Here is a 26,078-nt window from a genome sequence, read left to right on the forward strand (position 1 = left end):
CTCGGGGAAAGCCTCCCTCATCAGCTCTCCAGGAAGCTCAGGTCCACCACCTTGGAAACATAAAAAGCAGGAAAGTATCAGGCGAGATCCTGCGTTTCCATGGTGAACTAGTGACGGGACCTTCCTCTGAGTTCAGGTACCCTGGCTTGTCATGAAGGGACAGGTGTTGGTAAGGGCTGAATTCATGTGTTGAAGAGCTAACCCCCAGGCCTCAGGCTGCGACTGTATTTGGAGATGGGGTCTTCAGAGGAGTAATTAAAATACAGTGAGGTGATCAGGGTGGACCCTCATCCACTGTGACTGGTGGTCTTATAAGAAGAGGAGGTTAGGACACAGACACACACGGAGAGGAGATTGCAGGAGGACACAGAGAAGACAGTCACCTGCAAGCCAAGGAGAGAAGCCTTAAAAAGAAACAACTCTGCTGACACCTTGTCCTTGGACTTCCAGCCTCCAGACTGTGAGAGAATAAATGTCTGCTCTTTAAGCCCCTCACTCTGTGTACCACTGTTATGGCCACCCGAGCAAACCAATTCAGACAGAATGAGAATACCAGGTTTTTCAAGCCCATGGGAATGAATGAGAAACTGCCATGTTTCTCATTATTTCTGGCTCAGTTCATCACTGTCACCTTCTTGACCAGCGGATGCTGCGTTCAGATCCATCAGGGGCCTGGTCAGAGTGTGTGAGCTCCCCACCCCTCAGCAGCTCATGCGTGGGGGTCCTGGGACCTGTCGTAGCTGGTGGCGGACTTTTTACAAAGTAATATTCTGCAAGCTCTGTAGATCCAGGTCCCAGCAGATGTTTGGAACGTGGCTAGTCTCTCAACTCTCCAGAGGAAGGGGTGGTCCCACTGGGAGGCCCAGCAGAACAAAGAGCAGGCCCACTGTATGCATGGTCGAGAGCCCCCAAAGCCTGCCGTGGGCACCAGCTGCTCTGAGAGCAAGGTCTGGGTCTGGGGATGAGCAGCTGGCCCGTGGTCCAGGCGACAGGCTGTGGGCGGGCTCCAGCTCTCTTGTGCACACCCACAAGGGCCTGAGCCACGGGGAGGTTCATTCAACAAGTATTCAGTGTGACAGCACACTTGTGACAGTGACAGTACCGGACAGCCCACACCTGACATGGTAAGAGCTTGGAGTTGAATTCCTTCCATCCCGGGGTCAGCCAGGCCTCAGGCATGGGTCTGAGCGGAGCTGAGCCTCACCAGGTGAGCTGGGCCCCAGAGACAGCTTATAAGTGGCCATAACAAGCTCCGCTACCAGGTGCCCCAAACTCAGGGGCTGGTGTCCTCAGACTGGAGGCCTTAGGAAGGAGGGCTGGGGGGCGGTGGGGCTCTTTGTCACGCACCTGCTGGCCCCATCGGTTCTCTCGCCTGCAGCCCTCCTTCAGTGCGGCAGACAAGAAAACAGAGTCCCAGCCTGTGCCCTTGCTCGGCTAGGAGAGGGACTAAGAAAGTACAGTAACACCAGTTTCTAGCATGGAACCGGGCATCATTCTCTGAAGCCAAGATAAGAGACTCTCAGACCACAGCTGGGCCCAGGCTCAGGACCGAGCCACCAGGCCTGTGGTCTCGGAGCCTGGGGAGGAGGCAAGGGTGTAGGACACAGAGCATCAAGGTCCAGGGCACCTGCTGGTCCCCCACGGCCGAGCAGAGCCGTCGCCCTGCCCCAAGCAAAGGACACCTTGTGGAGGGCGCCCCCCACCCCGGACCTCCCAGCACCCTGGGATGGAGGCTGACAGGTACAGTCATCACAGGCCCAGAGAGAGCAGCTGTCTTGTTCTTGCGTGAGGAACGATGTTCTGGGAGCCTGAGAACGAGACAAAACATGTTGTAGGATGTGACATGGGACTGCCTTCTTCCCGCCACTCCCTTTCTTCTGCTTGGCCCAGTGCATCTCATCTGAATGTGTCCAAGCTCCTGGCGGCTTAAAAATTCCATGAGGTGTCCTTTAAACCTCTCGTCCTTCCCTGTGTTGAAACTATGTTGGGAAAGAACCCACTGCTCCCTTACAGCTCTTTCTGCCTCCCCCGCCGCCCCCGCCCCCCCCCCCCGCTGCTGCTGAGGTTGACTGGCTTCTAGGAAGAACCCCGCTGTGTCCTGCAGGCTGGGGTTCCCGTGGGGAGAAGGCAGGGCTTGCTTGCAGTGGGCAGGCTTGGGCTGGAGGGATTGGTCAGGTGTGGGCAAGCTGAGTGGGCAAGGCTTTGCCAGCGCATTTTGGGACTTTTTGTAAATAAGTTACCCGTACTTTCGTGGTAACTTCCACAGATGATTGATGGTCCCCTGCTTTCTCCACGGGGAGGATGTTAGTCCTTTGCCCCCAGGACACCTGGACCCTAGTTCTGCAGCTTGCAGGAAGGATCCTCCCATGCCCACAGCATGGTGCCCGTGGCCTCCCTGTGCCACGTCCTCAGATGGCTCTGCAAAACTCAGACCTGGGCTGAGTCTGCACCCCACAGTCACGCCAGTACTTGCAGGCACTTCCTGTGTGCAGGCCTGGTCTAGGTCCTTTCCAAGGGCAACACTTGACCCTCTGCATGTTCTGCGCCCACTTGACAGAGGAGGACACTGAGGAAGGAGGGCCATCCCCAGGGAATGGTCACAGCCGGTGAAGGGTCACTAGGGCAGGTTAGCAGGGTGGATGGTGCGACTTCCAAAAAGCAGACTTGGCCAAACAGGGTGATAATCAGGGAACAGGCATCTCCCAGAGACAAGGTCCGGGAAGTGGTACCCAAGCCAAAGTTTGCTTGGGATATAACGGCAACTCACACCTGGTGACTTAGGGACCTTCAGGATGGGAGAAGGTGGGGGAGGGGTGCCTCGCTTCCTGGGAGATGTTAATACCATCTGTTTCTATTCTTTTTAAATAAATAAATAAATATATATATATATATATATATAGTAATTATTTCAATAGTTTTTCCTCCTAAATGCAAACAGCCTGAGAGCCTCTGGGGCCACATCCAGGGGCCACATGTGGGTCAGGGTGCCCTCACAGTGTCCCTGTGCCTTCCCTAGGGGTTCCCGCTCAGGTGACCCAGAGAGCCGCGTTCTGCAGCCTCTAAAGAGCCAACTGGTCACAGACGGAGGAGGGGATGCTGATGTGAACAGGGGCTTGGACAGTGATGCCCACGCAGCTGTCAGACAGCTCTGAAGGCTGAGACTGACATCCATGGATGATCACACCAGAGTTTGTAGTTTATTTACTGGAAACAGACTCAACACACCCAAAATGTGATATTTGAAAAAAAAGAAAAAAAAGCTTTTGCAAGAGCAGCCTGAAACTTTATCTCTTGCCACTTAGAAACAATACCCCACGTTTACAAAACTGAGCAATTTGGGAATTTTGTGGTGCCAAACAGAATAACCCCACACTACAGGACATGAACTCTGTCTTCAATCTGTATTTTATGCACAGCTCATAGTTAAATTAAATGCCAATCTATATTTTATGATTTCCCGAACCATATATAATGTGACATTTCATTTCCAGTCTATTTGACGACAAACTGTGCTTTTTCTTACAGGATTGATTTATAATAAACAGCACCTCTCTCCCATTAAGTAGAAATTGGTCTTAACAGGCTATGAATATTATTAAATATTCCATTTAAATGGATTTTATAATATAATTTTGTTAATATAGCTATCTAAAATGAAGTGATTTTTACTTAAAAATCACTTCTTCATCATATTCTAATGAAACTGGCCCATCTGTGGACCTGTCTGAATACAATAATGGGAGGAATTACGTACCAACCCACCTGTTACTGGACATTATAAGAATCAGATGAACTCATAGTAGCAAGAAGGCTTGTAGAAACCAGGAAGTGCGTAAAAAATGCAAATTCCCTGCATTGTCTTTGCAATCAGCCTCCTTCCTCTTCAGCCACTTTCTAGGCTTGCAGCTTGCCACTAAAAGACACACTCGGCGTGGGCGTGCAGAGCCAACTTGCCTCCCCGCGTGGTCTGCAGGCAGCCTTGCTGAACCGCTCGCCCCGTTCCTTTGCTGCTCCTGCTGTAGCCTCGAGCATGGCCCCTGGAGGCCTGGGCCACACCTGCAAAGGCCCCTCACTGTTGGAGAAGAGGAAGAGTCTCTGGGGGCATCCAAACTCTTAGCTCAGACCCTGCACCCCAGGGCCCGGGGACCAGACGAGGGGTGTCATCTTTGACATTGTTGGTTCTTGACCCAAGAATATCTCGAAGGGCCCCTACGTGACCAGGAGCCATGTGTGGAACTTCAAGGCCGTGAGCTCTGTCCTGGCCTTGCAGGGGGACGCGAATTCAGAGAGCTGGGTCTTGCTGATCAAATGCCCAAGAGTCCAGTTGTCCACCAACACCTGCATCACCCCAAGGACCATCAGCTCTGGAGCCTGAGACTCAGTTCCAGAGAGATGCCAGCTGTGCTCAGCTACACGGAAAGAACTGGCCACGGGTCTTTCACGAGGAAATCGGGGCCTGGAGAGATGAGGGAGCAGGAGGCACAGACACAGGCTCCCCCAGGCCTCCCCAGGGTGTCTAAGCCACAGAAAGAGTGGCCCCAGGAGCACCCCCAGCCGCCATCTCCCCCACTCCTGAATCAGCCCAGCCCCCATCTCCATATGAAGTGCCGTCTCTCCCTCAGGCTGCCCCAGGCTCCCTGTGGACCTGCAGGCTTCTGATGGATGGTGTCAGAACAGGACACGGCCTTCATCAATCCTCCTGCAGAAGAGAAGGAAAACAAAGCCCCAGGCACCTGTCCTGCCCCCCGGACATGGGGAGGGAACCTCTTGGTCAGCCAGCGTGACAGCCTGCTTCTGCTCTCCGAGAAGCCCCCCTCAACACCGTCCCCCAGGGCTGCGTCTGATGCATGAGAGGACACGTATCCAGAAGAAATGGCCGGCTTCCTGATAACCTGAGTCGGCTCAGAGAATTGTCTCTGGGGACGTTTTTCTGGGGAAAGGGCCTGTGGGAAAGAAAGCATCCTGATCAGAGCCTAGTGGGTGGTCTGGAGCGTGAGGCCATGGGCAGCTCATCGAGCAGGAACTCACCACTTTCCTTGCGTTTGTGGAGGGGACAGGGCTGCCATTGCTTTGCACCTCGAGGTCTCATGAAGCAAATCCTCATAAAGCAAGTCTGATCTTTCCCAGAGGCGCAAGGATGCAAGGTTCTCGCCCAGCCAGGGACTCTACGTCAGGCCCGCTGGAGGTTGTTCTCAGGCACTGGTGAGCCACAGCCAAGGCCGCCATGGGGGTGGGAGCAGGAAGAGGAGAAGGATGACAAGGACCACCTTTCGGAGGCTCCTGTTCTTCACTGGCCAGATCCTGGATGTCTTGAAGCCAGATGTCCTGTGTTTCTCATCTTTGTGTCTCCAGCACCAAGACACCTGGAGGCAATTAAATGTTGAATGAATAAATGAATGAATGAACGAGATTAGATGCTCACGATCTACTAATTTCAGATAATTCAAAAAAAGGCAGGGTGACACAGTAGTGGAAGACAAAGTACACAATGTGGAGTGAGGCAGACCTGCTTTTCAATCACAGCTCCAGCTTTGGCTTGGAGTCACTTATGTACCAGAGTTTCACTTCCTATTCTGTAAAACTGGAGCAAAAATCCTGTAGCTGGTATAAGACTTGTAAGTAATGAATACAGAGCTCCTGACACAGTACCTGGTATTGACGGAGAGTTCGACACAGAGATCAATGGAACAGAATATGGAACCCAGGAATAACCCCACAAAATATGATTTTGACAGAGAAACAAAATAAATTCAATAGAGGATGGATAGTCTTTTCAAACAAATGGTGATGAAGTGATTGGACATCCATAAGAAAAAAAAAAAAAAAAAACTTAAACCCAAGCCTCATTTATACAAAAATTAACTCAAAATTAACCATAAAGTAAATGTAAAATGCACAACTATGGACCTAGAGGTAGGTGAAGAGTTGGGTTTTTTTAATATAAATTTATTTTTTTTACTGATTTATTTTTGGCTGCATTGGGTCTTCGTTGCTGAGCGCGGGCTTTCTCTAGTTGCGGCACACGGGGGCTACTCTTCATTGCAGTGTGCGGGCTTCTCATTGCGGTGGCTTCTCTTGTTGCGGAGCACAGGCTGTAGGCGTGCAGGCTTCAGTAGTTGTGGCACGCAGGCTCAGTAGTTGTGGCTCGCAGGCTCTACAACACAGGCTCAGTAGTTGTGGCACACGGGCTTTGTTGCTCCGTGGCATGTGGGATCTTCCCGGACCAGGGATCGAACCCGTGTCCCCTGCATTGTCAGGCAGATTCTCAACCACTGCGCCACCAGGGAAGCCCCAAGAGTTCTTATATATGTGTCCTGTTTGTTCTGTGTCTCTGGAAATCCCTGACTAATAGAACCACGAATCTGTTCTTCATCTCTAGAATTTTGTCATTTCCAGCATGTTGCATAACTGGAATCATACAGAGAATGCAGTCTTTTGGGATTGGAATGATCCCCCAAAAAAGATGAAATTAATAACTTGGACCTCTGCTCTGCAAAAAGAGAAAGAGAAAAAGAGAGGGGGGTACAGGAAGGGAGGGAAGGAAGAAAGAAGGAAAGACAAGTTATAGACTGGGAGAAAATATTTGAAAACCACCTATCAACAAAGGACTTACATCTGAAATATACAAAGAACCCTCAAAACTCAATAGCAAAAAAAATCTCCAAACCATCCAAATACAAAATGGGAAAAGACATGAACAGACATTTTACCAAAGAGGATATACGGATGGCAAATAAGCACGTGAAAAGATGGTCCACATTAGAACCACTGTAAGACGTCACTACACACCTATCAGAATGACTAAAATCTTAAAAATTGACGACACCAAATGCTGGAGAGGACGTGGAATAACCAGATTGCTCCTGTATTGCTGGTGAGAATGTAAAAATGGTTCAGTGACTCTGGAAAACAGTTTGGCAGCTTCTTATAAAAGGAAACATCACTTACCATATAACCTAGCAATTGTAATCCTGGGCATTTATCCCAGAAAAATGAAAAGTTATGTTCACACAAAAGCCTGTACACAAATGTTTATAGCCGCTTTATCTGTGATATCCAAAAACTGGAAACAACCCAAATGTCTTTCCCGGGTGCATGGTTCAACATACTGTCTATACCACAGAATCCTAGTCAGCAATAAAAATGAATGACTATGACTCATGCAATTACTTGGGTGGATCTCAAGGGAATTATGCTGAAGGGAAAAAACCAATCCCCAAAGACTGCATTCTGTATGATTCTAGATCTATAGCATTCTTGAAATGACAAAATTATAGAGATGGAAAACAGATTAGTGGTTCTGTTAATCAGGGATGTCCAGAGAAACAGAACCTATGGGATACATACAGATATATATATAAGAGGAGATTTATTATAGGACTTTGTTCACATAATTATGGAGGCCAAGTTCTACCATCTGCCGACTGCGAGCTGAAGAACCAGGAAAGCCAGTGGTGTAATTCAGTCCGAGTCCAAACGCCCAAGAACCAGTAGCACCGATGTCTGCGGGCAGGAGAAGATCAATGTCCCAGCTCAAAGAGAGCAAATTCCTCCTTCCTTGGCTCTTTTGTGCTATTCGAGCCCTCCATGAAATGGATGCTGCCTGCCCATGTTGGTGAGGGCAGTTCTCTGTACCCAGTCTATCAATTCCAATGCTAATCTTTACCGGGACCACCTCCCAGACACACCCAGACATTATGTGTACCAGCTCTCTGGACATCCCCTAGCCCAGGCACGTTGATACATAACATTAACCATCACAGCGGTGGACAGGGATTAGGGACCGATAGGATTATTTAGAAGCACACTGTTTAAATTTCAAATAGTTGAGGATTCTCCAAATATCTTTCTTGGTTATGGGTACATAGTTTTATTTAGTTATGGTCTGAGAACAAACTTTTTATGATTTCTATTCTTCTAAATCTGTGAAGGTTGGCCAAGAATATGTTCCACCTTGGTGAATATTCCATGGGGTCTTGAAAAGAATGCGTGTTCTGCTGTTGTTGGGTTCCATAAATGTCCATTAATTCAAGGTCTCTGATGACATAGTTCAGTTTTCTATATCTTTGCTGATTTTCTAATTGTTCTGTCGTTTCCTAAGGGAAAAGTGGCAGTCTCCATCCATAATGAATGTGTCTTTCTCCTTTCATTTTTGTTAGTATTTGCTTCATGTACTCTGAAGCCCATGCACACATGTAGGATTGTGATAGCTTCATGGAGAATTGTAATGTTCTTCTATATCTTTGGTAAAAGGCCTTGCACTGGAGCCACTCCAGTTTTTTTTTTTATTAGTATCTTTTAACCTATGTATGTCTTCATATTTAAAATGGATTTCTTACAGTCAGTATATACTTGAGTTTTGCTTTTATATCCAATCTGACAATGTCATTTATTAATTGGTACATTTTAACTATTTACGTTTAATGGTAGCTCTTTTCTATTTGTTCCATCTGTTTTTTGTTCTTTTTTTCTCTTTCCCTGTCTCCTTTTTCTTACTTTTTAATTTTTATTGGAGTATAGTTGACTTACAATGTTGTGTTAGGTTCAGGTGTACAGCAAAGTGAATCAGTTATACATATACATATATCCACTCTTTTTTAGATTCTTTTCCCATATAAGCCATTACAAAGTATTGAGTGGAGTTCCCTATGCTGTACAGTAGGTCCTTATTAGTTACCTATTTTATATATAGTAGTGTGTATATGTCAATCCCAATCTCCCAATTTATCCCTCCCCTGCCCTTACCCCCTGGTAACCACAGATTTGTTTTCTACATCTGTAACTCTATTTCTGTTTTGTACATAAGTTCATTTGTACCCTTTTTTTAGATTTCACATATAAGTGATATCATATGGTATTTGTCTTTCTCTGTCTGACCTACTTCACTCAGTACGACAGTCTCTAGGTCCATCATATTGCTGAAAATGGCATTATTTAGTTCTTTTTTATGGCTAATATTCCATTGTATATATGTACCACATCTTCTTTATCCATTTTTCTGTTGATAGACATTTTGGGTAGTTCTATGTCTTAGCTATTGCAAATAGTGCTGCTATGAACATTGAGATGCATGTATCTTTTTGAATTATGGTTTTCTCCGGATATATGCCCAGGAGTGGGATTGCTGGATCATATGGTATTGGGTTGGCCAAAAAGTTCGTTTGGGTTTTTCCAAACATCTTATGGAAAAACCCAAACAAACGTTTTGGCCAACCCAATAGTTCTATTTTTAGTTTTTGTTTTGTTTTGTTTTGTTTTTTTGCGGTACGCGGGCCTCTCACTGTTGTGGCCTCTCCCGTTGCGGAGCCCAGGCTCCAGACACGCAGGCTCAGCAGCCATGGCTCACGGGCGCAGCCGCTCCGCGGCATGTGGGATCTTCCCGGACCAGGGCACGAACCCATGTCCGCCTGAATCGGCAGGCGGACTCTCAACCACTGCGCCACCAGGGAAGCCCTATTTTTAGTTTTTTAAGGATCTTTCGCTTCTTTCATTGGTGTTAATTGAGCTTCTTAATGGTTCCATTTATCTCCACTGTTGATTTACTATTATACCTGTATTTTTAATTATTAGTGATTTCCCTCGTGTTTACAGTGAACATCTTTAATTACTGAGACTCTGTTTTCAAGTAACATTCTACTTCATGTGTTGTATACAGATCTCATGACAATGTATTCCCAACCCCTCCCTCCCATCCTCTGGGCTATTATTATCAAGCTCTTTTACATGTGCTATAAACATGTAATACACTATTGCTCTCTTTGCCTTACTTCTCAGAGTAATTAAAAGGAAGAAAGCTGAATTTTATTTTCAAATTCATTTATTTTATTTCCATCACTTTTCATTTCTTTGTGTAAATCCAAGTTTCTACTGGGAACATATTCTTCCCCTTAAAGAATTTCGTTTAACATTTCTTAGTGCAGGTATACAGAGGACGAGTTTTCTCATTTTTGTCTGAGAAAGTTCTCCTTCGTGCTTCAGAGATATTTTTGCTGTGTACAGAATTCTGGATTAGCAGGGTTTTTTCATCCAGCACTTTAAAGATATAACTCCATTGTCTTCTGTCTTACCTGTTTTATCACGAGAGGTCTGCTGTGATCCTTAGAATTGTTTCTCTGTATGTAATGTGTCTTCTTCCCCTGCTGCCTTCAAGATTTTCTCTTTGTCTTTGGTTTTTAGCAGTTTGAATATACTATGTATACAGATTTGCTGCTGTTGTTTTTCCTGCTTGTTTTTTTCTTAGCCTCTTTGGTCTGTGGTGGAGTTTGTCATTCATTTTGGAAATATTTAGATAAATAATGTCAGCCATTATTTATTTAAATATCTCTTCTGTTTTTTTCTGTCCCTCTTTTCCTTCTGGGATTACACTTACACAGATCTGGTGCTGTCTGATACTGCCCCGCCGACCTTGGGTATTCTGTTCTGCAACCCCTTTTTTCTCTTTCTGTTTCAGTCTGATTAATGTCTATTGACCTATCTTACTGTTCACAGCTTCTTTCCTCAGGTGTGTAAAGTCTACTGATCAGCCCCTCAAAGTCATTCTTTACTTCTATTATTGTGTATTTTTATTTCTAGCATTTCGATTTGACTCTTTCTTACTCTCTGCTGAAATTAACCATCAAATTCTGCATGGTATCTACTTTTTCTATTAGAGTCTTCAACTTGTTAATCAGTTGTTTTATTTTTTTTATCTTTATTAACTTTGTTACAATATTGCTTCTATTTTATGTTTTTTGGGTTTTTGGCCACAAGGCATGTGGGATCTTAGCTCCCTGACCAGGGATCAAACCCGCACCCCCTGCATGGGAATGCAAAGTCTTAACCACTGGACCACCAGGGAAGTCCCTAATCGGTTATTTTAAATCACATCCTATAGTTTCGATACCTGTGTCATATCTGTCTTGTTCTGTCACCTGTCTTTTCTCTTGTCAATGTGTTGGTTTTCTCCTGTCTTTTCTTATGCCAAAAATGTTTCGTGGAAAGCTAGCCATCTTGAGTAGGGCAGTAAAGACTAAGGCATATCGTTCTGATTCCTTCCCTTTTGCTGCACGGAGTTTGGATGAGCCTAGTCAGGATCTGATGCTGCCCTGGTTATCCAGCCTTCAAATCCTTCTAGTTGTATCTTGTGTTTATGGTGGGGCTGGTATTTCCCATTGTCTGCTATACCTTTGTGCTGAGCCTCACCTCGGTGAGGGTCTCTCTCCATATTCTTGCCCCTTTTCTAGCAGTAGATTGCTGTTACTCACAGCTTGTTAGCCTGGGTGCAGGAGGCAGAGCCCAGAAGGGTAATGTTTCTGTTGTTCTGATTAAGCCTCTATCTTTGGTGGGTGCTGTGTCCCTGGATCTGGGGGGAGGGAGTGACTGGAAAGGCCCAGTGCCCTAAGACCAACAGTGTGTGTTGCCCTGCTCTCTGCAGTTCCTTCCTTAGCAGATGGGAAAGGTCCGTGAAGGACACTTTCTCAGAATTCTGGCCAGTCTTTTTGTGAGCACCAGGTCAGGTCCCATGGAGAGGGGCCTGCAAGTTCTTGTGAATTTCCCTTATGTCTGTGGCCCCCAAGGTTCTGTATTCTTTCACTAGGCTACACCCTTCCTTTACCAACTTGTTAACAATTTTAGCTGAATTCTTCTTAGTGGGGTCCAGCTTAGTGGGGTCCAATTAAGCTCATGTCCATCCCTCCTCAAAGGCACCTGTCTTTCCATCTGTGGCTGGCCAGTTGCCTGTGACTTCAGCTCTCAGACGGGTCAAAGGAAAGTTGTGAATCTGCAGTTCGTCTAGCTCGTTGTTATTATACTGGTGGGACATTGCTCCTTCGGCTTTTTACATCCCAAACAGAAACCAGAGGTCTCCACTCTGTTTTGGAAAATAAGTAGTGAAAATTGGTTGCTGCTTCGGTTATCCTTTGTCCAGGCTAGTTTGAGATGATGCCTATATGTTTCCAGGTTAAAAGATAGAAGAGAGTTTTTTCAAAGGGGAAAAAAAAGGTTGCAGGTTTATTTTGAAAAGTATTTGCTGTTCCTGACATTTGCCACCAGAGGGCAAGTCACCGCATCACTCCCCCTCTTACTGGGTGAGGCCAGGTTTCCAACAGGGAAAAGTAAGTGTGTAAAGTGAGAGGCAGAGGCAACGGAAGTACCTGAGGCTCACAGAGGCCTGTTTTCGAGGCCGCTCTAGGCTGTACAGCTACAGGTGGGGCTCCTGGGCCCTGCAGCCCCAGCCCTGACCAGCGGGCCACAGCCGTGCCCTCTGCACAGAAGACACCTTCTGACATCCAGGCTGAGAGGCTGCCAGGAGCCTGCTGGATGGTCAGGCTCTAGCACCTTCAGGTGATTCCAACCTTCTGCTTTGTGTGTTGGGGCGGGGGAGCTGGGGGGGGGTCAGGGTGGGGAGTCCAGGAAGTCCATTCCAGCCCAGCTACTGAGTGTAGGAATTTCCAGGAGCCCTTTGGTAGGGAGGCTGAGGGGGGCTGTACAGCTGTACTACTTTAGCTGGTTTATCTGAAACAAATAAACCAAAATCACAGTGGCTTCATGCGATAGGAGTTTGGTTCTCCTGCAGATAAAGTCTAAAACAGGTGTTCCTGACGGGCAGGCAGGTCCCCTCCAAGTGGGGAGTCAGGAGCGCATTCCTGATATCTTGTAGGGCTGCCATCAGCAGAAGGCGTCACGGCGGGAAGGGGTGAATGGGAGAAGGCGCACCCACCCCACAACCACATCGCCCAGGGCTTCCCCCAGCACTTCTGCTCGCGTCCCATGGGTGCGAGTAAGCATGTGCTCTTTCCTAATGCTAGGGTGGGGGCCTGGGCAGGCGCCCTCAAGGCACCTCTCCCCTGGGAAGGTGGACAACCAGACCCCAAATCGTCCACGTTGCACCCACAGAAACTTCTCCTAACAGATTATTCTAGAACAATGTTTCCCAGATTTGCTTGATTTTAAGACCCACAGAGGATGTTTATTTAAAAGAGTCCTTGGGCCCGTTTCCTGGACACTGGTTTGGCCATCTGCATGGCCATCTGCATGGCGCCTGGAGTGGGTGCCTTTACCAAGCCCTCCAGGGAGCCATGCCGCCCTGTCTACAGAGGGAGCCTCTACCCCCTGCCCACACCCATGGGTGGGAGGCCGGGGCAACCCTCTCTCTGTTGTCGTGGTGACCCTTGGAACTATGGGACTAGCTCCTGGGTATGGCCCAAGGGAGGCTGGTCCTGAGCTATCCTGCAGCCCTCCCTGGGTGTGACTACCCTGCAGCTCAGCCTGGGGAGGGGCAGCCTGTGTGTCACAGCCACATCAAGGCAGGACTGAGCAGTCTGTGGCCTAGGCAGACCAAGTGGCCCCTGACCTCCCAAACCAGAGCACAGTGCCGCCCAGCCACATCGAGATGAAAAGGAAATTCTGGAGCAGAGCTGTGTTTCCCTTATGTGAGGGTTAGGGGCTGGGGTAGAGGAAGAGAATTATTTGTGTGTCTTTAGCGACTGGAGGGCAGCACTGAGTCAATGTTTCTGATTTCTTACCAGAAAATCAATTATTAGCGGTATTCAATCGTAGATTTTATGTATTTATTGTTTATTGATTTGTCTTTTCTGTTTTTGCCATGATTCCCTTGTCATGAATCTTGGGGAAGTGACACCAGGTTCATGACCAGCATGGGGTGGGGGAGGGGGGGAAGTAAGGAGAAGGTAAGGTAAACCCCAGGAAGGAGCAAGGCCCCGTGCATCCTGGAGTGGTGCCTGGGGGCTCAGTGTCCCCAAAGATGGGGCTCTCGGTGCCAAAGGAAAGCAGCGTGTGGGAGGCCCCATGTGTTCAATCAGGCACAGGCAACATCTGGCCGCCAGCACAGGAGCAGGAAAGAGGTGCTCCAGGGCCTGAATAGGCAAGGATAAGCCTGAAACAGGGAGGCCCCCATCCATGAGCTTTCAGCTCCTAGCCCACTTCCCCCTCTAGAAAGGGGCCCGGCCACAACTGGCTCCTAGGCCGGTGCGACAGCGGAGGCGAGACCTCCCTGTGGAGGCCGCATCAGGGTCTAAGTGTCACACCTGAAGGTGCACCAGGCCCCGCACCCACACGTGCCAGCCCCAGCGTTTGGGCAGGCTGGTTCCCCGGGCAGCACTCAGGGCAGCACATAGCAGCTGGCCTGGCGGAGCCCCAGTTTGTGCTACTCTGCTGGGGCTGATGCTCAGGTGAGGCCTGCAGGGGAGCTTAGTGCAGTCCCCACGCAAGGCTGCTGCCCAGAGGGCAGAAATGGGATGGCTCCTATTCTCTCCCCGCATTCTTTCTGCCCCTGACAAGAGTAAGCCCATCACTAGGGAGCTGATCCCACCAGGCTCAGAAGCTCCCAGCAGATCCCAGACAAACCTGTAAACAGCAGCCTCCAGCCCAGCCTTTCTGAGGAGGGCAGGGGTGTGTTTTGATGAATCCATCCCTGGGTGCAGTATGGAGCCCATCTCTCCTCACTGCCTTGTCCACCTACGTGTTCCCTCCTCAGAAGGCTCACTGGTCAGCCCTAGAAAAGCTTGCCAAAGCTCCCTCAGCCTGCTGTTCACCCTCAGGGCGCTATCACCACCTGACAGCCTGAGCTGTATGTCACCTGTTCATCCTGTCCCTAGTACAGGATGTGAGCTCCCTGTGGCAAGGGCCACAGGGTCCGTGGGTCCCGCAGCAACACAGAGCAGATGCGCAGGCAGCCCTCGCTCCCCTTCTCTGGGAGGAGATGGGCGGGCCTGGCCCCAAGCCCCCTCCCAGGTGACCTTGCTCACTGCGCTGTCTGGCCTGGGTCGTTCGTTAGAAACCACAGAAGCAGTAATAGCTGTTTTTTGTCTGCTGCCCAAGGACGGCAGCTGTCTTTTGACCCAGGTCAAGCCCAGGTCTCCAAATGCTCTTCAGCCTCCACAATAAAGAGGAAACTTTTTAAACCGTGGTGCATTTGAAACCTCCGGCCTTAACACCCCTCCTGGCATAGAGGTCCTGTGTACAACTCCATTCGGTTTCCTCAATCATGGAGACACCTGGTCTCGGTGGCCTTTTCCTGTCTTCCCTGGGGGTCACGGGGACTTCGAGCCTCCCGTCCCCACCCCCGAGCCACCTGGCACGGGTCTCTCTCTTTTGCGTTCCAGCCGTGATCCCCCTGACGGATTCAGAGCACAAGCTGTTGCCTCTGCACTTTGCGGTGGACCCCGGGAAGGACTGGGAGTGGGGGAAAGACGACAATGATAACGCCCGGCTGGCCCAGTAAGACCCTACCCTGTGTCCCCTCCCCTGGCGCCCTACGGGGCGGTCTGTCTCCGGGCTTTCCAGGGAGGGGCTGGACACGGCGCCCCTGCTCCTCGGGGCTGGCTGGCTGCACTGGCGGGGTGCGCGAGGGCGAGCTGGGGCGCATCTCACTCGGTGTTCCTCTCTCGATAGCCTGATCCTGTCGCTAGAAGCCAAGCTGAACCTTCTGCACAGCTACATGAATGTGACGTGGATCCGGATCCCCTCTGAGACCCGGGTGAGCCTGGCGCGCGCGCCGGGACGGACGGCAGGCGCACTCGGCCCGGGGCGGGCAGGCGAAGTGCATCCCAGCCTTGCCCGCGGCCCCGCCGCCCTGCCGACCCGGCTGGGCTGCAACGCGTGCCTCTGTGCGCCTGTGCCTGAGAGTCTGGACGTAGGCGCGCGCTCCGGCTAGGGGAGTTTTTGTCCCCTTACTTTCTCCAGAGCGACAGGAATAAACACGCCCACTCAGAAAACAAACCGTAGGCAACTCACAACACAAAACTCTCTCTTGCCGAGGTGGGAACACGATGTGCTGCCACGGAGCGGAATTAACTACAAAACTGTGTGTGGGTCCTTGGAAAAGGCAGGGAACGGAGGGCGCGATTCCTCGGCACCCCCTCCTTTTCTTCTTCTCTCCCCTCTTTTTCTCCCCTCCATGAGGGGAGGGCTGTGAGACAGGGGGCTGGCGCCCCACTTGGCCCCCTCCCCCAGGGAGGACCCATGCTGGCCCTGCCTCCAGATGCTAAGAGGAATTCGCTTTAAGTATCTGACTGATGTTTTTGTGATCTCAGTAGTAAAGTCCCAGGAAAAGGGATTTGTTTAAAAAACAAAAATTACAAATAATTGGCCCTCCCCAGACATAAATTTACTTACCCATAAAGTGGGGCTCGTAACGAATACTTTTTAAGTTTCATGAGGAAAGCAAGGAGGGCAGTGCCTGGCACACAGTACCCAGGACAAACTGGCACTGCTCAGAGTGCTTTGTACTCCAGCGTTTACATGTATCTAAACTTCACAGGGCTCCCTGAGGCAGGTCCCGATACCCCATGTTACTGATGGCACGAGTGACAGTGGATGGCAGTCTGGCTCCAGAGTCCAGCTGCCTGGAGTATGTCATGACGTGGCTTTGGGTGTTCTTTTCTCGCCCCCACGAGGGCTGTGAAGGCAGCGGCTTTAGATCGAGAATCAGGAGACTCTCAAGCTGGGACACAGCTCGGGTTTCGGGCAGTGAGGCTGGAAGCCACACCGCGGCGGCGGGGTCTGCCTCCACCGGCCGCGTGGGGCCAACTGATCTCTAACCTCCTCCCGTCCCTGCCCTCCCTCTCCCCTGCAGGCCCCTCTGGCGCAGCCGGAGTCCCCGACGGCCTCGGCGGGGGAGGACGTGCAGTCCCTGCCCGACTCGCTGGACTCGGACCGCGACTCGGTGTGCAGCAACTCCAACAGCAATAACGGCAAGAATGGCAAGGACAAGGAGAAGGAGAAGCAGCGCAAGGACAAGGACAAGACCCGCGCGGACTCTGTGGCCAACAAGCTGGGCAGCTTCAGCAAGACGCTGGGCATCAAGCTGAAGAAGAACATGGGCGGCCTGGGCGGCCTGGTGCACGGCAAGATGAGCCGCGCGAACTCCGCCAACGGCAAGCACAGCGACCCGCCCGAGCGCGGCAAGGAGAAGAAGGCCAAGGCGCGCAAGGGCAGCAAGGAGGAGTCGGGCGCCTCGGCCAGCACGTCGCCCTCGGAGAAGACCACGCCGTCGCCCACGGACAAGACGGCGGGCGCGTCGCCGGCCGACAAGGGCGGCGGGCCCCGCGGCGACGCCTGGAAGTACAGCACGGACGTGAAGCTGAGCCTCAACATCCTGCGCGCCGCCATGCAGGGCGAGCGCAAGTTCATATTCGCCGGCCTGCTGCTCACCAGCCACCGGCACCAGTTCCACGAAGAGATGATCGGCTATTACCTGACCAGCGCGCAGGAGCGCTTCAGCGCCGAGCAGGAGCAGCGGCGCCGCGATGCCGCCGCCGCCGCCGCCTCCACGGCCAAGCGGCCGCCGCGCAGGCCAGAGGCCGAGGGCGCGCCGGGCCCCGAGCGCGCCTCGCCGGGCCCGCCGGCCGGGCCTCCCACGCAGCTGGTGCTCAAGCTCAAGGAGCGCCCGAGCCCCGGGCCGGCGGCGGGCACGCGGGCGGCGCGGGCAGCGGCGGGCGGCGCGGCCTCCCCGGGCCCCGGCGGCGGCGCGCGACGCGCGGGTGCCAGCGGACCGGTCCCGGGCCGCAGCCCCCCGGCGCCGGGGCGCCAGAGCGTCATCCACGTGCAGGCGGCGGGCGCGCGGGACGAGGCGTGCGCCCCGGCCGTGGGCGCGCTGCGGCCGTGCGCCACGTACCCGCAGCAGAACCGCTCGCTGTCGTCGCAGAGCTACAGCCCGGCTCGCGCCGCTGCCTTGCGCACCGTCAACACGGTCGAGTCGCTGGCGCGCGCCGTCCCAATAACCCTGCCCAGCGCGGCGGGGGCGGCGGGCGCGGCCGAGCCCAAGTCGCAGACCTACACCAACGGCTTCGGCGCGGCGCGCGACGGCCTGGAGTTTGCCGACGCCGACGCGCCGGCCGCGCGATCGAACGGTGAGGGCGGCTGGGGCGGCCCCGGCGCGGGGCCGGCGCAGCGGCGCTGCCAGCGCGAGAACTGCGCGTTCTACGGACGCGCAGAGACCGAGCACTACTGCTCGTACTGCTACCGCGAGGAGCTGCGGCGGCGGCGCGAGGCGCGCGCGGCCCGGCCCTGAGCGCGCGCCGCGGCCCCGCCGCCTGGGCTGTCCTCTCCACGCTGTTGGTGTCTCCTCCGCGCCCTGGTCCACCGGGAGGCCGGCGATCCTCTGTCCGTGCTGTGTACGTGTTTGGTCAAACGTTCCTAATGGTGCCTGAACCTACACTGACGCCACTCAGGTAGTAGACGGATAGGAAACAAGTCATACTGTTGGAAGTGGGTGTGCTAGCTAGCATCTGCCTCGTACCTGTGGAAACTCAATAGCCATTGCAAGGGTATTTTTGTTCTTCAATAAGAGAAATAAAGAAATTTGCAGCCCTTTGTTTTTAGAAGGGAGTGTTTTACATGCCTTTTTTTTTTTTTTTTTTTTTTTCTTTTTTCCCTAACCCGGCGACTGACCTCTTCCATGTAGCGGTCACCTGCGTGCGCTTGTTGCCACCTAGGATTTCGAAGCAAACGCGCGGCCCCGGGACCGCGGTGGAGGCTCTGCCTCGGGCTCCCACCTGTGCCCCTCCCGGGTCCCTGGAGGACAGGGCGGTTGGCCTCCCACTGGCGCCCTGGTGGTCCCTGTGACCCTTTAGGAATACACGGCTCCATCTCATAAGCAAAACCTCCTCCCACAGTCCCCGGCTCGAGCGACATTCACACTGCCATCAAAGTCGCGGGCGTCTGTAGGATGGGCACCGGACAACCTACCTCGCAGGGCGCGGTGAGGTGTAGCGATCACTCCCGGTGCCGGGCAGCTCAGGCGACAGGAGCTTTCCAAAGACACCTTGGGGCCCAAAGGCAAGGTTCCCAACTCACAATTTGGAGTTGACCATATATGAGCAAAGATGACAGCCTGCTCACATTTCTCCTTCGAAGACACTTCCACAATGCTCTGTCACCAGAGTGGCCCCTAGGAAGCGACCATCGGTGCCCCAGGAGAGAGGCGAGAACTTGACCCTGCGGTCACTGTGTAAGCCCCCTCTAAGCCGCCCTGAAACCCGGCCTGCGCCTCTTTCCAGAGGGGAGGGGCTGAGGGCCGCCGGGAAGGAAGCCCACCCCCACCTCCACCTCCACCCGCATCTGTCTGGGATCAGCCAGGTGGAGGGGCACCGCTCCCATCGGGGTCCCCTCTGCAGGGTGCGGGTAACCCTGACTGTGGCTCCAGAGCACATAAGGGGCAGCCCCATCCCTGAGCGGTCCCTATTTTGGTGCCTCCTTACATTTCTTGAGGAAAAAATAATGTGTCCTTAGCTACCCTGTTCTGAGCAGCAATATGCAGCGTCTTCCTTCCAAGATTACCTCTGGAGAATACCGTTCTTGGCCAAGGACACTGAGGCGTTAAACCTGCCTCACTAAGGAAAGATCTCGTTTCCAAGAAATACAGATACGATGGGTAAAATCCTCACTAGCAAAAGAATCCTTTAAAACCTGTGAGAGCCTTAGAATAGCCTCTAATAATCCCAAGAAAGAGAGGAGAAAGCACCCAGCTTCTCTGTGGGTGTATCTTCAGAAAACACAGGAGGTAGACCATCTCTTCATTGGCGCCAGCTTCTCCTTCTCCAGAAAGGATGCTTTCCCCCGAGATAAAGAACAGAAAGAAAAAAAAAAATACGGAAGGGGATTTTTGTTTTTACTTGTTTGAAGAATTATTGATATAATAAACTAATTTGAGTATCTCCTGTGAGTAATTTCTTTTTGTTTTTAATTATCCACAGCACGTGGAGTTTTCAGTAATTTATTCAAGGTTTACATAAGTGGTTCCTTAAAATTATTTATTAAATAGGATCTTAAATTTTTCGAAAGTTTTACTTTTCGTGCTAAATGATACTTTCAGTGTGTGGTAATTACTAACATTCATGTCCTTCATATTACTGGGGTTTCTTTTGTTAAAAAAAAAAGTAGTTTTTAAAAATTCTCTCCTCAAGAGGGTTTGTGGCAGCTTTTTGGACTGATTCTTCACGTCATGCTGACCAACTGCTTTGCCATCCAAAGCTGTGAGGTCATGGAAAATAAATATGGCTTCATGTGTAGACGCCAGTTCCTGCCCTGCATCTCACAGAAGGTGGAACAGCCAGCCTGGAAAATGCTCCCCTGCGCATTCAGAAACCAAACACACACGCACAGGAAGTCAAGGAGGCAGAAAGTAATCTCGTGTTTGTTTTTTAATTTTTTTAACATGAAAACAGCCAACCAGAAATTTCCAAAACGGGCTGTGCAAGTATTTTATCTTTCTCATGCTCTCTGCCAGGTTAAAAAAAAAGAAAGAAAGAAAAAAAAAGGCAAACTGAGAATACAAATGGTCCATTTGTAGTACCAGAGGAAAAAGGAAAACCTTTAAAACCAGGCAGTGTTATTTGTAGGTAATATCAAAAAACAGTGACCTGTTCTAGCTCCTCGGATTTCAGGGTCACCACCACCACACCCACATCTGACATATATGCCATAAATAAGAGCCTGAGATCCAACCCCAGACCCCACCCCCAGGCTCCTCCCCTCCCCCCCCCACAACATGGAAGACCCCTGCACCGGCCGCTCCATGTGCAGGGCGCCTGTGGGTGTCGCTCCCATCTGGTACGATGCCCTCCATCCACATCGTTTACAAATAGGCGTCTCCTCTTGTGAGAGATCTGGATCCATCCTTCCTGTAAAAACAATGTTAAAAACTGAGAGAGCCCACTGTTCCCTTAAATGTGCTGGTCCAGCCACCCACCCCACCCCCGCCCCAGTGTTCACAAGAGACCTTTAGCCCTGGTCCCAAGCCAGACATCTCTCAGGCGAAATGAGTTCATCAGGCTGGACGGGAACTATTAGAAACTGCTGTGTCTCTCACGTGTGGGTCAAGAGGTCCTCTAATGCCCTTCTGTGACTTGGGGGCCCTTTGTGGAGTGGGAGGAAAAGGAAGTGGATTGGGGGTGCTAGAGAAAAGGAAGACGGCCAGTTCCGATTCTAGAAAGGACATGAGCCCCACCTAGGCACAGGTCCTGGACACGGGCTGAGCAGCTGCCCCACCTGTGGGCCGCCTTCCCCAGCCGGTCTGACCTGGCCAAACTTCCCTTTCTGGAAAGGTCAGATGTCTCTTAAGTGACAGCAAGTTTCCAGAAGGATCCCAGATACTTCTAAACCCCAGTGGAGGTTATTTCAGTCATTTGCTTCACACTTCCTGCAACTGCGTTACCTGGGTATATGACTTTTTAAAAAATAATATATTGTGAAAGGAAGGCGTTTTTAAGTGTATTCTGTTTGTAGATTTTATGCTGTTATGTTGAGATTTTACAAGCCAAGTTTAAACTGTACTATAGAAATTATTTTTATATTATTTTCAGAATATGCCAGAGAGCAATATTTTGCACCCTTATATTGTCACAGGGTTACCCCCTTGGAGGGCTAACTTTAGGTTGGGTGGGGCTCCGCTGTGGGCTCTTGGGGGTGAAATGCTTTCTGCTATTTGTTCAAATCCCCTCTTAAAGTGGAACTGTGTAAATGTCTCTTCTTTTTCCATGGAAAGCTTGATTTGTTTTCTGCTTCTGGATTTTGGTACTGCATCTTTCCTCTTAAATGAATACTTTCTATTCACTAAGTTACTGTGGACCTTTTTCTTGCCTATCACCACCCAGTGGCTCCAGTGGCGTTCTGAAAAGTTGGGATCTGTTACTTTACAAACTTTATGTTTTCCAAAGTGATTTGATTTATTAATTCTGGTAGCTTACCATCAGGAATTTAGTGACTCAAGATAGCAGGGGGCACACCTCGAGGTGTGAAATCCTCCAGACAGTGCCCACCGCCTCTGGGGCAGGGCCGTGGCTACGTGGCTCTCACCTCCTTGCTTAGCGACTTCAAGCTTATTTTGAAAACTACTCTACTTTGCAGAAATAAACTTAACCGATCAAAATATATTTCACGTTGGTTAAGAAAAAAGGGCTGTACCCATCAGTGGTGGGAAATTTGTGTGAGGAAAAAAAAAAAGGCTTTGCCAAACCATGTGTTCCATTCTCTGTGTCTTTCATGTTTACTAAGAGACGTGGAGTAATGCACGTTTGGGAGGGTTTCTTTCTTTAGGACACGATTCAGTTTTCCTCACTGTGGTGTGGACTTTACAAATTAAGTTCCTCGAGTGCTTTTTTCTTTTTCTTTGTTCCAACGGTTATAATAAATAAGAAGAAAACGTGTGTCGTGGTTGAGCCGACCCTGCCTTGTCAGACCCCAGCCGCTGTGACATTGCCTCTGTCCAGAGTCTGGTTCTGCTGTCATCCGAGCACAAGCACATCCAAGAAAGGGCCCCACAGTGGCTGGCACCCCTGGCACCAGGGAGCAGGTACCCCCTTCCAAAAAGCCTTAAAGCGGTGGCTCTCTGGAGACCTCCGGGCCCCACCTTGCCCTTCAGTCCTAACTATAAGTTCTCCTTGCTACTGGAACTGGGCCGCTTTGGTGTGGGGCTCCAGGGTGGGGAGAGGTGCCCAGCTTCATTCTTGTTTCTGTCTCATCCCCCCAGTGCCCAGATCCACTCTCCAGCACAGGTCCCAGCGGCCCAGAGCATGATTCTAACGGTGGATCTGCTGACACGGGGTTGGGCCCAGGGCGCTTCATCCCCAGGAGACCCACAGGGCACACATGATGACGAGGGGCCCCACACTCCCCTCAGGAGGCCTGGAGGCTGCAGGGAGCGCTCCGAGGCACCCTGATCAGGAAGACTTTCACGATTGCTCCGAGCAATGTGCAAGATGGTCTGTTCGCAGTCATGTGGGTAACTTTGTTCCCCAAAACCAGTCCTTCCTCTTCACTCCATGCCCACCCCCAGCAGAGAATAGAGAGAGGGCTGCACTGCACAGACCTCTCGGGAACAAGTGTGTAGTCTGTGCTGTGTCAAGATGCCGTGCTCCTCCACCCCCACCCCCACCCCCCACCGGCTGACTTAATACACACATCACTGCAGGAACAGCACAGAAACCAGAATCTCCAAACAAGGCTAAAATATTACTATTTCCATTTTATTTTGCAAAATAATTTGCTGAAATTTCAATTTTTGCTGTTTGATGCTTGCAAAAAGAGTCCCACCCTAATTATGTATGTACAAAATGATGCCCATTGCTTATCCTTTTTTATTCCTCCAAGAGAGCATCTCAAGAATACACACACACACACACACACACACACACACACACATGCACCATCAGTTCTTTAATGTAAGATGAGAGGTACCACTGGCTTTTTAAATATAGGCTGAATATGCTCAAGACCAAAGCAACCCATTATTTTAAAGAGGATAAATTAGTGGAGCCAGCTCCTTGAGAACATCTGTGATAGAACAGACACTGAAGGATGACTTTAAAGAAACAACTAGGTTCTTACAAAGACCACTCCCACCCCTGTACTTCTCCAACCTCTGCCCCAGTGACACAAGCCTGGCCCAGAGCCTTTGCACATGCCCTCTGCCTGGAATGTCCTCTCCCAACACCCACCCTCAGCCACCCTTCACTACCTGCCAGTCTTTGTTCCAGTGTCACCTCTCAATGAGGCTCTCCCTGACTTCTTTACTTAATAAGCCAACACATCCCACCCTCCCTGCCGCCTCCCTGTGCGTCTTCCTCTTGTGCATTTATCGCCACCTGAGGGCTGCGTGTGAATTATTCATTCATTGTATGCCTCCCTCCAGCCCCCATAGAATGTAAGCTCCACGCGGGCAGGAATTTTTGTATGTTTTGCTCACTGCTGTACTTCTGGTGCCTACAACAGCGCCTGACATATATTAGGTGCTGGATAAACACTTGTTGAAAAAAGAAAATGAAATCAATGATTTGATAGCTATTAAGAAGCCTAAAAGTATCAGTTGCAGCCTTTATCAAGTCGAGATTCTACTCTTGCCCCTAAATGGGGAGAATTTGAGCTGATACAGCAGCCTGGCTGCTTCTCCAGCCTGTGGTTTACGAAGGCCGGATACAGCAGTGAGCACCAGACCTGATGGTGGCGGGTCTCCCGTGTAAACGCCGCCCCGGGGGCCCTCCCTCATAGAGAAGGTACTCCGCTGTTTACAGAGGGCCCTCTGGGACAGGATGAGGTGGGGACAGTTTCCTCCAGGGCACCTCTCGTGATCACAACCCCTCCATGAGGTCGTCATGGGCCTGGACCATTCTGGAGAGTCCCTTATAATGGGTCCTTAGGACGCTGTGCCTTCACAGTGTCTCCAGGGAGATAGGCCTTCCTTCCTAGACCAAACTCAGTGGCAGCAGATGACCCTGCCCAGGAAAGGGCATCAGCCTGACCACCAGCAGGACCCGTTCTTATGTCACCAAAAGCAGGCCTTCAGGGAAGGGGAGCTGCTCACACAGGTGTGGGGGGACTGCGTTGACAAAGTTGGAGGCCCCCTGTCGCCCCTTGGTCACAGGTGTGTGTGTACTGCAGGGGCAGAGCCTGGACATAGCAGAGCCAAACAACACAGCCTCCTCGGCCAGGCCCCCTGGTGGCCTCGCCCACCAGCAGGGGAGGGATGCTTCCCCCTCTGAACTTCCTACCCCTGTGGGATGATCTTCCCAACCACCTAACCTTGGTGTTTACTTCTAGGTCCTTTGGCCAAATGTGTTTTCCTCTACCAGTTGTTGGCAAAATACTGTTACAAGCTTCTCATAGGACCCTTGTCCTACTGTGGCCTGGTTAAAAGCCTTTGTCCTTCTCTTGTTCCCTTTCCGTGGTTTTGATGTCACTTCTCTGGGTGCCATATTTTAGGGTCCCCCATTTGGGGGGCCAGGAGCTCCCTCGTCGCACCCCCTCGGCAGCTGCCGAGCAGACAGTGAGTGAGCCCGCACGTGTGTGTCCCTTCGCTTGAACTGCCAAATAAACAAGGCCCCTTTCATTGCTGCCCTGACACACGCGGGTGTGGCAGACATGCTCCTGGCCAGTGCTCAGAGAGGGCGACCTTTCCAGGGCTGCTTCCTTGGCCCTCGCAAAACCTCCTCCAAGGCAGGAGCCCTGCAGCCCGTCCAGTTTTTCCTGCTTGCCTGGAATGGAATCCAAACGCCTGCCCTGGAGTGATGATTTGGTAGGTGGGAGTGGGGCAGCTTGTCCCCACTAACTTGTGACCAAAACTAGTAAAGCCACCGTGAGCACAGTTGGAGACGGGCAAGTGGCCCAGAGCCCCTGTACGCGAGGCAAACGCCACCTCCCAGAGCCAGCCATCATTCAACACCCCGAGGAAGCCCGGGGCCCTCCACCACCCACGGGGCCCTTAGAGCCACAGGGGGCTCCCCTGAGTCTGCGCTCAGAACCTGAACCCCGTTCACCCTCAGCTTTGACCCGTGTGTCTCGTTTTAACTGATGATTGCTGATACGTATTTGCTTGGTTCCTTCCAACACGCATTGGCAAGTGAATGTAGTTCCTCTGTTTCTTTCCCTTTCTTCTTTCTTTTACTGCCTCATTTGACTGATTTGGGATGAAATACATGACTTTGTTTCCCCAGTTTACTTGTTACCATGGACGAAGGAAAACATTGAGTCAGAAAGGGGTCAGAAATCCCTGTTACTTCAACCAAGCTGTCCAGAACCCTTTTCTGATTCAATGCAAATATTCTTTTCCATCTGGTCTATCGTTGGAGAAGGAACCCATTGTAAGAGCTTGTCTTTGGTGGTTGGGTTGTTACTTTGTAAAGTATTAAAGCACTAAACCGATTTTTGCAATATGTAGTAAATCTTGCTTTCATTTTGGAAAACTTCCAGTAATGACTACTACTGCACTTTTTATAGAAGAACTGTATTTCATTTCTTTCTTTTATGAAAGATTATTTCAAGTAACAATAGCTCTGTAATCCGTGTGATACGGCTTCTCCATTACTTGACATGGAGAGAAGCTTTGATGCCTACTCAATAAAATTAACATGTTTGTAAAGCACTGGCTGGTCCAATTATTTACCCACTCCGGTGTCCCTGGTAAAACACCATCTAAGAAAAGTTTTATGGCACGGAGGAAGAGGATTCTAACAGGTGTCCATCCTTACCCATTTTTATTTTAAGTGTTCTTCCAATCAGATGAGATGTAAACCTAGGTATCACAGTTTTAGTATGTGAGACAAGAGTTTCTGTCCTTTTTAAATGGTCGGGACACTTTCTGTCAA

At 50.8% G+C, this 26,078-nt stretch overlaps 1 protein-coding gene across 2 annotated transcripts in view; it reads left to right on the plus strand.

Annotated features, from left to right (window-relative positions):
* LOC111177912 (OTU domain-containing protein 7A) overlaps positions 1–18,010 on the plus strand; it is a 178,475-nt gene extending 160,465 nt beyond the window's left edge. For both annotated transcript variants that reach the window (XM_089906927.1, XM_089906928.1), the window contains exons 9-11: positions 15,102–15,216; positions 15,391–15,475; positions 16,574–18,010. In XM_089906927.1, the coding sequence (XP_089763053.1) occupies positions 15,102–15,216; positions 15,391–15,475; positions 16,574–18,010 (1,637 nt within the window). The remainder of the gene's footprint in view (positions 1–15,101; positions 15,217–15,390; positions 15,476–16,573) is intronic.
* The last annotated feature ends 8,068 nt before the right edge of the window (positions 18,011–26,078 follow it).

The sequence above is a fragment of the Delphinapterus leucas genome, chromosome 2, assembly GCF_059928025.1.
Source record: "Delphinapterus leucas isolate spDelLeu-1000000601 "Yukka" chromosome 2, BTC_Dleu_Yukka2, whole genome shotgun sequence".
Taxonomy (NCBI): Eukaryota; Metazoa; Chordata; class Mammalia; order Artiodactyla; family Monodontidae; genus Delphinapterus; species Delphinapterus leucas.